We start from the raw sequence: 16,249 nt of genomic DNA, 5'->3' as shown, positions 1-16,249 counted from the left end.
TATAATTTATTTTGTTATTTGTTCCATTTTAATTAGAAAATTATTATAAATAAGAATGCCTTACAAATTATTAAAATTAGTCTCTCACAAATATTAAAATCCACCTCTACAAAGTTTGACAAAATGAAATTATACTTTAAATATTGTTCCAGAAAGCTTTGTTTCATTTTTAAGGCATTGCAGCTGCTTCATTTTTTTTTAATGCTGTTTGTTTTACTGCTAAAATCACAGATTGTTTGCTGTAACCCAACACTTTAGCCAATTATTACAGAATATAAATTTTTTCTGATATTGACAGTGCACTTACAACGCCAAGTCATGCGATTTGTGTGTTTGTGAGTTTGAGTCACTACAATTAACCTCTATCTCCTTGGCTATCTGCTTTGATTAATTGCTTTTATGTACTCACAGAGATCTTTAAATGGTGTATTATTATGCTGGTTGTCTTGTTTAATGCAGGTGGATCTTCCTGATGAAGAACCTGATCGGTTAAGCAACAGATTGTTGCAGTATGACCCCCGTCAAGATCAATGGACAGAGCGGGCACCCATGAAGTATTCTAAGTACCGATTCAGTACAGCTGTGGTCAACAGTGAGATTTATGTTTTGGGTAAGAAGAAGCAGATTGCTGAAAAAATCTTTTATTCTCAGTAGTTTGCCTCAGTAAAAACAAAATATTCCCTCTTCCCTTTTATTCCAGTCCAAATGTATACATAACTAGCCAAATTTTTTTCTTTTATTTCTTGTTAGATAATACTAAATGAAAATCCATTGACTTGTAGAAGGCAAAATTATTTTTATAGAAATTTGAAGTCCCTTGGAATATAAGAACAGTAAGATACATCCTTATACATACGACGAAGAAAAATATTTTGAAATGGGAATAAGACTTTGGCTACTTTTAGTCAATGAAATGTGGGCTTTTGCAACCCAATGTGATTATCTGTGCTAATAAAAGAGAGATTCATCATAGGTAAGACAACGCCACAGATCATGCCAATCCTCTTCATTTTGCCTCACCCCCCTAATTTCTGCAGAGATGTTATCAAATAATTTTTATCTGAATGCATTTTTTTCATATTGCTTGAATATGTGTGGTCTTACACTAGCCAGTAGGGGTTGGTGAAAAAGTATTTCATTCCCAACAATAATCCTGGAACATCAATATATTTCTTCTATTCTTTTTTTTTTTTTTTTCCTGAAGCTGGAAACGGGGAGAGACAGTCAGACAGACTCCCGCATGCGCCCGACTGGGATCCACCCGGCACGCCCACCAGGGGCGAAGCTCTGCCCACCAGGGGGCGATGCTCTGCCCCTCCGAGGGGTCGCTCTGCCGCGACCAGAGCCACTCTAGCGCCTGGGGCAGAGGCCAAGGAGCCATCCCCAGCGCCCGGGCCATCTTTGCTCCAATGGAGCCTTGGCTGCGGGAGGGGAAGAGAGAGACAGAGAGGAAGGAGGGGGTGGGGGTGGAGAAGCAAATGGGCGCTTCTCCTATGTGCCCTGGCCGGGAATCGAACCTGGGTCCCCCGCATGCCAGGCCGACGCTCTACCGCTGAGCCAACCGGCCAGGGCCTCTTCTATTCTTTATTCTTGTTTTAGCCTCATTTATTATGAAGTCCTTTGTTCTTCTGCACATTCCATTTCCCTAACATCATCCTCTAGCACCTTCTCTCTCTTCCCCTATAAGTATAGGAAGGCTGACTGGTAAGTCATAATTATACCAACTCTTTATTTCATTCTGTTTGCACTGATGACTAAGTGGCAAAAAGATGACAAAGGAAAAAAAAACATGAAATATGGGATGAAAACAAACCAAGCATTTGAGTAGTTTTGTTTTTTTGTTCATTATTTTGTTTACTAAAGAGAAGCCATTATTTCTTTTGGATGCCTGCACAGTGTGAAGCAAAATAATTAATATACTCAAATATTAATAACTTTATAATTTTAAGAATGAATATATTGTGCAACATAATTTATAACTTTCTCCTTTATGAGATTCACCTGTAATTATAATTTTTTCTTCTGGAGATTTTATATATATATAGATAGATATCTATCTATATCTATATCTATATATATATATATATATATATATATATATATATTACTTTGTTATAACCAGATGCTGTGTCATAGGCCCAGAAAAGGCACTATCTAAACTAGGATAGATTGCCTAAGATAGATGTATAACTTAAGGGAGTAAAAAACTCATCTATTAATTATATTAAAGCTAGATGATTCCCGATGTGGAGTAACAACTAGGCTAGATGCGGAATAAAAATAATAATGTCTTTTTTGGTCAATCATTTGAGGAAAGACACCCTTTGGAGCTTATCTCTCATGGCATGAACAAATGTCCACTGAATGAATGAAAGGAGGTCGATTGTAAAGGACCTGTAGGTTTGGGGTAGGTAAAATGGAGAAAAGAGTGTGCTCTAGGACAGTGGTCCCCAACCCCCGGGACATGAACCGGTACCGGTCCGTGGGCCATTTGGTACCAGTCCTCAGAGAAAGAATAAATAACTTACATTATTTCCGTTTTATTTATATTTAAGTCTGAACGATGTTTTATTTTTAAAAAATGACCAGATTTCCTCTGTTACATCCGTCTAAGACTCACTTTTGACGCTTGTCTCGGTTACATGATACATTTATCCGTCCCACCCTAAAGGCAGGTCCATGAAAATATTTTCTGACATTAAACCGGTCCGTGGCCCAAAAAAGGTTGGGGACCACTGCTATAGGAAATGAGGTCCTGATGAAGAGCAGGCAAGAACAGTGGGAAGAGTGGCATAGCAGAGGTGTGGAGGTAGGTATAGAAGTTCCAAGGAGAGTGAGTGAATGTGCCACCAGTGGCAGACTGCTGTAAGAGACAGAGTTGTATAGGTAAATTGAGAACCAGGTTATATAGGCCTATATGGATAAAGAACTAAGAGGTAATAGTAAACAATGTGAAGCAAGATGATTAAAGAATGTCTCAGGAAGATTGATGATGTGAGGGTATAAAGAACAGACCAAGGTGAAAAAAATTCCAGTGGCTCTAATTCTAAGGACTGGTAAGGTTTTATTTGCTAGTATAAAAGTTGGCACTTTAATAAATGGCAGTATTTCAGTTAAAAAATATATACATAGGAGGGAACTGGGAGTGGAAAAACCAAGAAGAAAGGCTTTTTCAGTAGCTTAGAATGTAGTTTCTGTATACTGGGAACTCAAATAAATTTCACCATCTTGAATGATTCAATCTAAAAGAGTTAACATCCCTAGCATTTGCTATTTAATCCCCAAATATATTTATTGGCCTTGAAATTGAATGAAGATCAGTTGTTTGGGTGTTTTTGTGGTAGTCTTAGTTCAGATTTAATTGTTCATTGTAGTAGAATTTGGGCAATTGGAATTTGGGCAAATGTTATATAGAAACCTAAAACCTTATCAATTTCAATGACACACAGGTACATTAATTCATTAATTACCTTAGTCATTTGTTAATTGCCTTAGCAAAAACCCTGTCTGCTTTTGAGAATCTGTATGTGTCCAATTGTGATTGGGGTCAGTGCCGATTAGTATAATATGACATCTTCCTAATACCTATAATGGATTTGTCACCAAGAAAGTCCAAGTCCAAGGGGACTTCTCCCTCCTCAGTTCTTGTCATGCTCATGAGAATGAATTCAGGCAAGAGACAGTTCAAGCCAAGCCATCAATTTATTAAGCAAACCTATACACTTGGCACAAGTGGGCAACTCAGCTAGCCTGAGCACCCTGCCTGTAGGGGTCTTAGGAGTTACATACTCTTAGCTTCAAGGCTTTGTTTTCCTGTTACCTGGTCTAATGTATAGAATTTCAAGGCTCTTCTTCCTTGATAATGCGACTAACATGCAGTGTTTCAAGGTCATCTGGACATCTGGTGATTTTGTTCTGGCAGACCTTAAGACTGCTGACTGCCTCCTTCAGTTTGTAAGATAAACCCCATTTTTTTCTCTCCTCTACCCTTACCCTGTCCTGGTAACTGTCTATCCTACTTAAGTGATCCCTCTCAAGTGATACCACCCAAATGCTTTTGGGGTGTTGAAGGTCAATGGTCAGTCTTCTGTATCTACTTCCTGCTGAGTGAGGATGTAGAGTTGGTTTGGGATGGATCATTTGTTCCCTGTCTAGGGAGGTAAGGGTCAGGATTTTATATAGAATTTATCAGTAGTCTGATCTAGAGGGTTGAGAGGTATGTTTACATATTCTGGCCAGATGGCCATTTGTAGGTGAATTGTTTCCAGTCTGGAAGATACAAAAGGGACAAGGGCTTTGGGAATACAAGGTCCAAAAAGAAGTAGGAAAAAGAAGAAGTTTAGTAGTAGAACTAGAAAGGGCAGCAGGCAAGAGCTCAATGACTAGACACTGGACTAGGAATTCTATCCCTGTTTGTTCTGAGCTTGGGGTGCTGTAAAGTGACCAGCGAGTTCCAAGGAGACACCAGTACTACAGAAGAATTTGAGGAGTTTATTCCAAGCTAATTCAACTGCTGGGGCTAATAAATCCCAAATCAGCAGCCTCGAGGGGCAAGAGCCAGGGGTTTATATAAGCCAAGACCACAGCATTTGCAAAAGCTATTACACAGAAGCAAAACTTGCGGTTAACTTATCAGGTTACATTATCTTTGCTTTGCAAGCTCTCTCAACAGTTGACACCTTCTGCTAACACATTTCGTGGTTTCCAACTCAGTTTGCAAGTTTGCACAGAAACAAAAATTTTCCAAGTGAGGGTTACAGAAAATCATACAAAATACAAGAAATAGCATTTACTTTTGCTAATAGTTTTGCAATTTCCTAGCACCTTGTCACAAGAGGGTATTGTTTGTTTGTTTTGCTTTTTTGCCTAATAATTATGTGGGTTCTTGATTACTTTTTATTGTGTATTTTTAGAGCGGTAGATAAGGTCATTTTATTTTACACCATTCTGCTCTATTTTTAGTGTATTTACACTCTAACCCATTCACTTTTTTTTCTTGAATATTGAGGTATAAATTAACTTAAGCTTGTTGTGAATATTAGAGCACTGAGAACTAGTTTTCTTCTTGTAGCTTTTTTTTTAGCAGTGTGCTCAGCAAAAACTATTTTCTATGCAATATTATCTATTTTTTTCCAGAGGCCCCCATAAGGAATTACTGCTATTTCCTTTTTTTTCTTTTTCTTTTGTGTGTCTGTTTAGGTGCATCAATTTACTTTTTATAAATTATTTAATTTATTATGTTAACATGGATTCTAATGTCCCACTCAAAATAACACCCTCACCACCCAACAATGTGCACCCTATTACATCACCCTCCCTCCTCCCCAAATCCCTCCCTCACTTCCCTCTGGGATTTGCTCTCCTGGTATATGTATCTATGTGTTATGTATATGTAATTTTACTAATCCCTTCACCTTCTCTGATCCCATCCCCTCATCCCTCTCCCCTCTGACAGCTGTCCCTCTACTCCCTGTGACCCCGCCTCTGCCTCTATTCCATTCCTCAGTTCACCATGTTCATTAGATACCACATATAAGTGAGAACATATGATATTTTTCTTTCTCTGCATAACTTATTTCAGTTAGCATAATAATCTCCAGGTCCATCCATGCCATCGCAAAGGGAAAGAATTCCTTCTTTTTCATGGCCACATAGTATTCCATTGTGTATATGTACCACAGCTTTGTAATCCACTCATCCACTGATGGACACTCAGGCTGTTTCCTGATTTTGGCTATTGTAAATAATGCAGCAGTAAACATTGGGGTACATATCTTCTTTTGAATCAGTAATTTGATATTCTTAGGGTATATTCCTAAAAGTGAAATAGCTGAGTCAAAAGGAAATTCCATTTTTAATGTTTTTTATAAATAAATTTTTATTAATTTTAATGGGGTGATGTCAATAAATCAGGGTATATATATTCAAAAAAAATATGTCCAGGTTATCTTGTCATTCAATTATGTTGCATACCCATCACCCAAAGTCAGATTATCCTCTGTCACCTTCTATCTAGTTTTCTTTGTGCCCCTCCCCCTCCCCCTTCCCCTCTCTCTCCTTCCCTCCCCCCCCCCCATAACCACCACACTCTTGTCCATGTCTCTTAGTCTCATTTTTATGTCCCACCAATGTATGGAATCATGCAGTTCTTGGTTTTTTCTGATTTACTTATTTCACTCCATATAATGTTATCAAGATCCCACCATTTTGTTGTAAATGATTCGATGTCATCATTTCTTATGGCTGAGTAGTATACCATAGTGTATATGTGCCACATCTTCTTTATCCAGTCTTCTATATATTTTTTTTACAGTGATTAAAGCCTTTAAACAAACTCTTGGCCAATATAACAAGAATCCATAAATGAGTAGTGTCCTTAATGTGTTCACCAAGTCCAAGTTGGCACCAACACCATTCCAAATTCCTGCAAATGCAACCCAACCCCAGTTCAGTCCGTTAGGAGCTATCACAAGGAGCAGGAGTCCAGAAAAAGTCCACATCAAGGAAAAGTCCTCATGGCACTGGAATTGTTGTCACAATTCTATACTTTGCAGCCCATGTCCAAGTCCCAATGACCGCTGCTTCTAGCTGGTAATGATTCAGGTAGACTGGAAAAGCCATCTGCAGCATGTGTGGAGATGGAGCTTCTGTTCTCCTCTGCCTGGAGAGATGAGACCAGGGTGCTTTTCCCTGGAGCTCTGCAACCATTTTTAATTTTTTGAAGAAACACAATACTGTTTTCCACAGTGACTGCACAAGTCTGTATTCCCACCACCAGTACAGGAGAATTCCCTTTTCTCTACATCCTTGCCAGCGCTTGCTGTTTGTTGATTTGTTAATGAGTGCCATTCTGACAGGTGTGAGGCGGTATCTCGTCTTGGTTTTAATTTGCATTTCTCTGATGATTAGTGATGTTGAACATTTTTTCATATGCATATTGGCTATCTGTGTATCCTCTTTGGAGAAGTGTCTATACAGGTCCTTTGCCCATTTTTTAATTGAATTGTTTAGGTTCCCGGTGTTGAGTTTTAGAAGTTCTTTATAAATTTTTGTTATTAATCCCTTATCAGACATATCAGCAAATACGTCTCCCATTGTGCGGGTTGTCTTTATTTATTTATTTGTTTGTTTGTTTGTTTATTTATTTATTTATTTTAAAGAGAGAGAGAAAGAAGGAGAGGAAGGAGCAGGAACCATAAACTGCCATATGTGCCTTGACCAGGCAAGCCCAGGGTTTTGAACTGGTGACATCAGCATTCCAGGTTGACACTTTATCCACTGCACCACCAAAGGTCAGGCTTTATTTTGTTAGTGGTATCTTTTGCTGTGCAAAAGCTTTTTAGTTTGATACAGTCCCATTTGTTCATTTTCTCTTTTATTTCACTTTCCCATGGAGATATATTGGCAAAAATATTGCTATGAGAAATATCAGAGCCTGACCAGGCGGTGGTGCAGTGGATAGAGCGTCGGACTGGGATGTGGAAGGATCCAGGTTGGAGACCCTGAGGTCACCAGATTGAGTGCGGCTCATCTGGTTTGAGCAAAGCTCAGCAGCTTGGACCCAAGGTCACTGGCTCGAGCAAGGGGTTACTCAGTCTGCTGAAGGCCCACGGTCAAGGCACATATGAGAAAGCAATCAATGAACAACTAAGATGTTGCAACAAAAAACTGATGATTGAGGCTTATTATCTCTTTCCGTTCCTGTCTGTCTATCCCTCTCTCTGACTCTCTCTCTCTCTCTGTCTCTGTAAAAAAATAAAATAAAAAAGAAATATCAGACAGTTTACTGCTTATGTTTTCTTCCAAGTTTTTTATGGTTTTGTGGCTTATATTTAAGTTTTTTTATCCATTTTGAGTTTATTTTTGTGAATGGTGTAAGTTGATGGTCTAGTTTCTTTTTTTTTGCATGTACCAGTCCAATTTTACGAACACCATTTGTTTAAGAGACTATCTTTACTCCATTGTACACTCTTACTTCCTTGTCAAATATCAATTGACCATAAAGGTGTGGGTTTATTTCTGGGTTCTCTGTTCTGTTCCATTGATCTGTATGCCTATTCTTATGCCAGTACCAAGCTGTTTTGATTACAATGGCCTTGTGGTTTAACTTGATATCAGAAAGTGAGATCACAAAATCTCCACTTTGTTCTTCATTTTCAAGATTGCTGAGGCTATGTAGGGTTTTTGTTTGTTTGTTTGATTTTGGTTCCATAAAAATTTTTGGAATATTTGTTCTAGATCTGTGAAGTATGCCATTGGTATTTTAATGGGAATTGCATTGAATCTATAGATTGCTTTGGGTAGTATAGACATTTTAATGGTGTTTCTTCTTCCTATCCATGAACATGGTATATGCTTCCACTTGACTGTATCTTTCTTAATTTATTTTTTCAATGCCTTATAATTTTCCGAGTAACAAGTCTTTTATCTCCATGGTTAAATTTACTCCTAGGTACTTTATATATTTTTTGTTGTTGTTGCAATAGTGAAGAGGATTATTTCCTTAATGTTTTTTTCTGACAGCTTATTGTTGATGTATAAAAATGCAACTGATTTCTGATTATTGATATTATATCCTGCCACCTTGCCAAATTCATTTATCAGGGCTTGCCATGAACCAGTGCAGCTAGTAATTCCAGGTCCTGAGGGAGAATGGCGCAGAATTAAGAAAATAGACTCACTGAGAAAAAAGGATGGGATCGGGAGGCCTCTGCAATGTTGATGGCAAGATCAGAGCAAGAGCCCCTGGTTTTGCTTTATTTTATAGAGTAGACAAAACCTTTAAGGCAATATACAAATAAGGAAGTCTCTGATACAAAGCCACTTATCTGAGGCATAAATGGGATTCCTCATAAGAAGACACAACCCCACATCATGCAACAATCAAGGGTGTGGGGAAAAGCTTAGTTTTAAGAAGGGTGTTGAGAAGATCTTAATATTATAAGGGTATGTGGAAGATCTTAGTATTAGGAGGGTGTTGAGAAGATCTTACTCTTAAGAGGGTGTGTGGATCTTAGTATTAGAAGGCTGGAGAAGAGCTTAGTCTTAAACTAAGTCCTAGGCTGTAAGGATTTTGTCAGCTTACAGCCTGTGTCCCACAATGTCTAGTAGTTTTTTGACTGAGACTTTAGGGTTTTCTATGCAAAGGATCATGTGATCAGCAAATAATGACAGTTCTACTTTTCTTTTCCATTTTGGATGCCTTTTATTTCTTCTTCTTGTCTGATTGCTGTGACTAGGACTTCCAGAACTATGATGAATAAGAGTGATGAAAGGAGACACCCCTATCTTGTTTCTGATTTTAAGGGGATTGCTTTTCATTTTTTCCCATTGAGTATGATGTTGGCAGTTGATTTTGTCATAGATGGCCTTTATTATGTTGCGGTATGTTATTCACACTTTGCTGAGAGTTTTGATCATAAATGGGTGCTGGATTTTGTTGCAACACCTTAGTTGTTCATTGATTGCTTTCTCATATGTGCCTTGACCGTGGGGCTACAGCAGACCGAGTAACTCCTTGCTCAAGCCAGCAACCTTGGGTCCAAGCTGGTGAGCTTTGCTCAAACCAGATGAGCCTGTGCTCAAGCTGGAGACCTCTGGGTCTCGAACCTGGGTCCTCCACATCCCAGTCCAACGCTCTATCCACTGTGCCACCGCCTGGTTAATGGGTGCTGGATTTTATCAAATACTTTTTCTGCATCTGTTTATATAATCATGTGATTCTTATCCTTCATTTTGTTTATGTGATGAATCACATTGATTGATTTGCAAATATTGTACCAGCCTTGCCTCTCTGAAAAAAATCTCACTTGATCATGATCTCTTTAATATATTGCTGGATCCATTATTTTGTTCAGAATTTTAGCATCTATGTTCAAAAGAGATATTGGCCTATAGTTTTCTTTCTTTGTAATGTCTTTACCTGGTTTTGGAATGAGGATAATGCTTGCCTAATAAAATGAGTTTGGAAGTCTTTTCTCCTCTTGAATTTTTTGTAATAGCTTGAGAAATGTAGGTGTTAGTTCTTCTTTGAATGTTTGCTAAAATTTGCCTGTGAAGCCACCTGGTCCAGGATTTTTGTTTGCTGTGAGGTTTTTTTTTTAACTGTTTCAATTACATTTATTGTAATTGTTCTTTTTAAGTTTTCTGATTATTCCAGATTGAGTTTTGGAAGATTGTATGATTCTAGGAATTTATCCATTTTGCCTAGGTAGTCCAATTTTTTTGGCAGATATTCATAGTATTTTCTTACAGTCCTTTGTATTTTTGTGGTATCAGTTGTTACTTTTCTTCTTTAACTTCTAATTTTATTTATTTGGGTTCTCTCTCTCTTTTCCTGATAAGTCTGGTTAAAGGTTTGTCAATCTTATTAATCTTTTCAAAGAACCAGCTCTTGGTTTCATTGATCTTTTGTATTGTTTTATTGCCTTTTTTTAAGCCTCTATGCCATTTATTTCCACTCTGATATTTATTATTTCCTTCTTTCTACCTTCTCTACTTCTATTAGGTGCAGGATTAGGTGTTTATTTGAGCTTTTTCTTCTTAAGGTATACTTGTAATGCTATGAACTTCCCTCTAAGGGCTGCTTTTACTGTGTCCCATAGATTTTGTGTTGTTGTATGTTCATTTTTATTAGTTTCAAGGAAATTTTTTATTTCTTCCTTGATCCCATTGTTAACCCATTCATTACTTAATAACATGCTATTTAGCCTCCAAGTGTTTGAATGTTTTTCATCTTTACTACTGTAGTTGATTTCTAGTTTCATGCCATTGTGATCAGAGAAGATGCTTGATATGATTTCAATCTTCTTAAATTTATTGAGACTTACTTTATGTCCTAATATGTGGTCTATCCTAGAAAATGTACCATGAGCACTTGAAAAGAATGTATATTCTGTTGCTTCAGTGTGAAATGTTCTGAAGACATCAATTAAATCCAGTTGATCTAGTGTGCCATTTAAGGCTGCTGTTTCTTTGTTCATTTTCTCTCTGGAGGATCTAACCACTGATGTTAGTGGGGTATGAAAATCCTCTACTATTATAGTATTGTTGTCAATTTCACCCTTTATGTCCTTCAAAACCTGCTTTATATACCTAGATGCTCCTATATTAGGTGCATAAATATTTATAATGGTTATATCCTCCTTTTGGATTGCTCCCTTTATCATTATGTAGTGATCTTCTTTATCCCTTACTATAGTCTTTATTTTTAAGGCTATTTTGTCAGATAAAAGTACTGCTACCCCAGCTTTTTTTTTATTTGCATTTGCATGAAATTTTTTTTTCATCCCTTTACTTTCAGTCTACGTGTATCTGTTGTTCTGAAGTGGATCTCTTGTAAACAGCATATATACAGGTCCTATTTTCTTATTCATGCAGCTACCTTATGTCTTTTGATTGGAGCACTTAATCCATTTACATTTAAGGTTATTACTTTTTTTTTGACAGAGACAGAGAGAGTCAGAGAGAGGGATAGATAGGGACAGAGAGACAAGAAGGAAGAAAGATGAGAAGCATCAATTTTTTGTTGCAGCACTTTAGTTGTTCATTGATTGCTTTCCCATATGTGCCTTGACCGTGGGGATACAGCAGACCGAGTGACCCCTTGCTCGAGCCAGCGACCTTGGGCTCAAGCTGGTGAGCCTTGCTCAAACCAGGTGAGCCTACACTCAAGCTGGCCACCTTGGGGTCTCGAACCTGGGTCCTCCACATCTCAATCCGATGCTCTATCCACTGCGCCACCGCCTGGTCAAGCGAGCCTCTTTTCTTTTTGCTGCTCTGCCTCTGTGCTTGTGTTTATTTTGTCTTCTACATTGCTGTTTCAATCCTTCGCTTCATCCATTTTGCTTTTGAATCCTTCTAGTGCAGTCTTTATTTCTGATACTGTATTTGTTATTTCTGACTTTCTTTCTTATGATTTCAATGTCCTTTTTGATGCTTGCTATATCTTTAAGTTCTCATTGTGGTCATCCATTTTTGCCCTAATCTCTTTGATCATCCTAAAAATCATTACTTTAAACTCTGTGCCTGGTAGTTTGGTTACTTATGTTTCATTTAGTTCTTTTTTTGAGGATTTCTCTTGTTATCATTTGTGTCACATTTCTTTGCTCATTTTGTCTGTGAATTGAGTAGCGCTGTCTGACTTTGAAATTTGTTGTGGCGTCTTTATGAGAAAGTTGTGCTCAGTGTTACTGACCTACAGGCCATCTGAGTTCCTTGCTCTAGGAATGCTTCTGGAGGGTAGTATTTACCCTCTTGTTGTATTTGAGTATTGAACACAGTTTGTCCTTTCATCACTGTAGTTATCCCTTTAGGCTGGCTGGCTCTAAGGCTTAACCTTGATTATGTGTATTAATCTCTGTGTAGTGTCTTTCCTGTTGGATGTATTTGTTCTCCACAGTGTCTGGTGCCTGCTGGACTCCTCATTTGAGCATGCTACTTGTGTAGCTAGCTGAGTCTAGCAGTGGTGCTGTCTGCCATCCACTACTGGTTGTGTTGGTTCTGGGTCTTTTTGGGTTGGCATCAGCCATTGTTTGTAACCTGCTGCAGGCCACCTGTCTGGAGATACTGCTCTGTTTTCTGTTTGTGTCTGCATTTTCTGTTCCTGTATAGTGTGGGGGGAGCCAACTTGTGTATAAAAATCAGCTTCCTTCTGCTTAAAAATGACAGCAGCTCCATAAAAGCCCCAGGCTCCATAAACTCTGCCTCCACTTTTCTGCTGCTCCACCTCCTCTTGCAGCTGCGTGGTCTTCCCACAGTGTCTTCTGTATAGACTATGGTGTGGGATTAGACTGGCTTCACCCTACCAACCCCTCTATAGGCAGCTGGTGTTGGGAATACAATAGTGGGGCCCCCTACTTCTGGGGTCTCTTGGTCAGGAGCTCAGTATGGGGAAAGCAGCCCCTACTCCAGAGCCTAATCCCTCAGACACTGCTGGATACTCCAATTCTACTTCTCCCCATTGAGATAAGCTGCAGGTTCAGATTCAGTGGGGCTGACAGTTCCCTCTGCAGAAGTTCTTCCAGCTAGTAAGCCCCTGGTCTCAGGGAGGAAGACTGAGAATCCTCCCCTGGGGCTGACTGTGCTCCATCCCACCCCCTCAGAAAGTGGTTATGGCCCTCGACTGGACCCAACAATAGGCTCATAGGGACTCACACTTTAAATGTTCATGCTCCAAGCCTCTCTCCCTTCCCCCTGTGGAATCTAGCTGTTGGTCAAAATAAGTTTGTACATATGATATATATGTTTGCTCGCTTGTGACTTATATTGGGTGTGGGGGACAGGCTGTAAGCAGGCCAGGTCGTTGTAGCCTAAGGTTTGGTTTTGGGACTAAGCTTTTCCCCACACCCTTGACTGATTGTATGATCTGGGTGGTGCACTCTCATGAGGAATCCAATTATGTCTTGGATAAGTGACTTTGTATCAGAGACTTCCTTGTTTGTATATTGGATTAAGGGATGTTGGTTTTCTACACTATAAAGTGGGACAGACCAGGAGCTTGGACACACAGTTCCTGCTATCACAATTGCAGGGGCTTCCCTGATCCCTGGCCCTTCATGGGAAGAGCTGGTTTTCTGCTTTTCCCTTGTCTTCTTTTGTGGTTTGCCTGTCTTGGTGAGACACCAATAAATAGGATGGCCCCCCATCCTCTGACTCCGCCATTTCTTTATCGTCTGCCCGAATCCAATGGGAACCTGCATGTGAATGGCCACGATGGCGGCTCCTGGCCTTACACTAGCCCAAAGGGGGAGGATATCCAGCACTCAGGCCAGCTGACTATGAAGCTCCACCCTGTCCAGTATGCATGAGCCACTGTGCATCGACCACAGAGAGCAGAACTCACCTCAGCTGAGCCTGGTGTCTGATGAGCTCTCCCTTAGGACATGCTGCTAGCAAAGTCCAGAACCAATGCTCTCTGCAGCTGGCCACTGGATGACCCGGACCTGAGACTTCCTGTAGGGAACCTGACACGGACTGGTAGGTGACACTGCCCGTGACTAGCCCTCAGCACCCTTCTTGGAGCTACAAGCAATCCAGAGTATGTGGCTGCCTTTGCTAAGCCCAAGCGCACATGGAATTACCAAGCCACACACCTAGGCTGACTTTTACCCACTCTGGGCCTGTGGGAAGATCCAAATAAGGACAAGGTTCCCTGAGCTTCACCAGCTGCAGCCTCTGACTGCTGGCTGCTTGTTGAGCTTCATCACTGATATAAAACCTCTGGTAGAGTCTAGCACCTGGGGGCAATTCAGAGATTAAGATGGGTGGTGGGTGTGGCTCCACCCCTTGGCCCAGATGTCAGTCTGTCCAGACTTTTTCACAGACCTCAGTAGGGTGTGGCCCCAGGAGTCCAGTGAGTGTGGCTTCTGACACCCAGAGTTGTGATCTCTCCGCAGTCCAGGCATTTTTCACTGAATCTCCCAAAAGGCAGAAGCACCAGTCATTGACTCAGGAGCATGTGGGGAAAACTCCAGCCTCAAGGCTAGAAAACTGAGTCAGTGACCTGCCCCCTGCTTTCTGGCTTCTCAGAACAACCCAACAGGAGGGATTGCCGAGGGTGGGGCAGTTGCTTTCCCTTAGACTGTTGCCGCACAGAGGAGACCGCTCCACCCAAGAAAGATGGTAATTGCAGTATTAAAGAATGACTCAGCACAGGGTTTCTGATGGCCATCCCCTACAGTGTCTCTCCCTGGGCCACTAATTTCACATTCTTCTTACACAACTCTAGTTCTCTCAGCCCTCCCTCTGCTGAAACCCTGGGTAAGTGGCTGTGAATGAAATTTCCTGCACTGGCCCTTTAAGATGGAGCCTGCATCTCCAAGAGGCTTCTGTCTCTTTCTCACAGATAGAAGCCTGGCCTCTTTCATTGCTAAACGCTATGTGGGTGCCTCTTCTAGGCTCTGGGGCTCTAAGCTGGGGCACCCAGCCTGGCACTTAGTACCTTCCCCTCTCAGGGCAAACCTCCCTGCAGTGAGAGTCTCTTTGGACCCTCCATGGCCACTTGCTCCTGGGAGCAAAGCAGCCCTTCCTGCATCTCCTCCCTTCCTCAGTGTGGCTTCTGTGACTCCTTGGTTATGGATTTCTCTTCATTTAGTCTGAAAATAGTTTTTAGGATGATTATTCTTAAATTTGTTGTCATCCAAATTGGTCCTGGGAGGTAATAGTTGGAACGTCCACCTACTCTGTAGTCATCTTAGAATCTGAATTACTGCTATTTCTTGAGGCAATTTAATAGCCTCTAGGACAGCGGTTCTCAACCTGTGGGTCGCGACCCTGGCGGGGTCACCTAAAGCCATCAGAAAATACATAATGCATATCAGGTATTTACATTCCGAATCATAACTGTAGCAGAATTACAGTTATGAAGTAGCCACCAAAATTATTTTTTGGCTTGGGGTCACCGCAACATGAGGAACTGTATTGCGGGGTCACGGCATTAGAAAGGTTGAGAACCACTGCTCTAGGAGCTATAAAATGTAAGGTCCACATTTTATTGGTCCCTGTTTTGTGTTTAGATGTTCTTCCTTTTTCTAAATAGCTGCACTAACATGTAGTATTAGATGCATACTTAGGGTCAGTGTATATATTTAATGTTTTATCTTTTCCTAATTTTAGGACTCTTGTGAGGGCTATTAGCTCTGCTAATTGTGCTGAGGTTCCTGGGGGCAAAGCTTGAGCCTCTATGACAGCATGCTGGGTGTAAAGCCAGAAGGCAGGGCTACCATCACAGCCGCCCAGCCCATGCAGGTTCGCATTGGATTCGGACAGTCAGTAAAGAAACAACAGAGCCACAAACTGCTGGGCCATAGTCTTTAATTCTAGCTTGCACCCAGCGGGCAAGTAAAAACATACACTGGGCTCCAAAACCCACTCACATTCAGTGCTCACAAAGCTACTGACTTATCCAAGTTTCCTAGAATCAAAGGTTTCTAGCTCACCAGACTTATTCACCTCTGTTCCCCATCTCCTTCCTTCTCCAGCGTCAAACTGCATAAACTGGCCTCTCACTCAATACTCCGCCATCTTGGCTGCTTCTCCTGGCCACATGGCCTCTTTCTGCTCTCTGCTCTGCTCCCTCTGCTCTCTCATGCTAATGATAATCTCAGGAACCAAGAGCAAGCTCCTGTTCTGCCCCCATTTTATAGTGTAGATTCAAAACCTTTAATCCAATATACAAAATAGGGAAGTCTCTAATACAAAGTCACTTCTCTAAGGCATGATTGGATTGTACCACCCCACATCAAAAAGG

General features: G+C 40.5%; 1 protein-coding gene across 3 annotated transcripts in view; it reads left to right on the top strand.

The window, feature by feature from the left end:
- Nucleotides 1–16,249, top strand: part of KBTBD12 (kelch repeat and BTB domain containing 12) — a 106,493-nt gene that overhangs the window by 33,040 nt on the left and 57,204 nt on the right. For all 3 annotated transcript variants that reach the window (XM_066247272.1, XM_066247270.1, XM_066247273.1), the window contains exon 4: nucleotides 460–610. In XM_066247272.1, the coding sequence (XP_066103369.1) occupies nucleotides 460–610 (151 nt within the window). The remainder of the gene's footprint in view (nucleotides 1–459; nucleotides 611–16,249) is intronic.

The sequence above is a fragment of the Saccopteryx bilineata genome, chromosome 11 (assembly GCF_036850765.1).
Source record: "Saccopteryx bilineata isolate mSacBil1 chromosome 11, mSacBil1_pri_phased_curated, whole genome shotgun sequence".
NCBI lineage: Eukaryota > Metazoa > Chordata > Mammalia > Chiroptera > Emballonuridae > Saccopteryx > Saccopteryx bilineata.
Note: the sequence above shows the minus strand (reverse complement) of the source record. Positions and strands in the feature narration are given on the sequence as shown.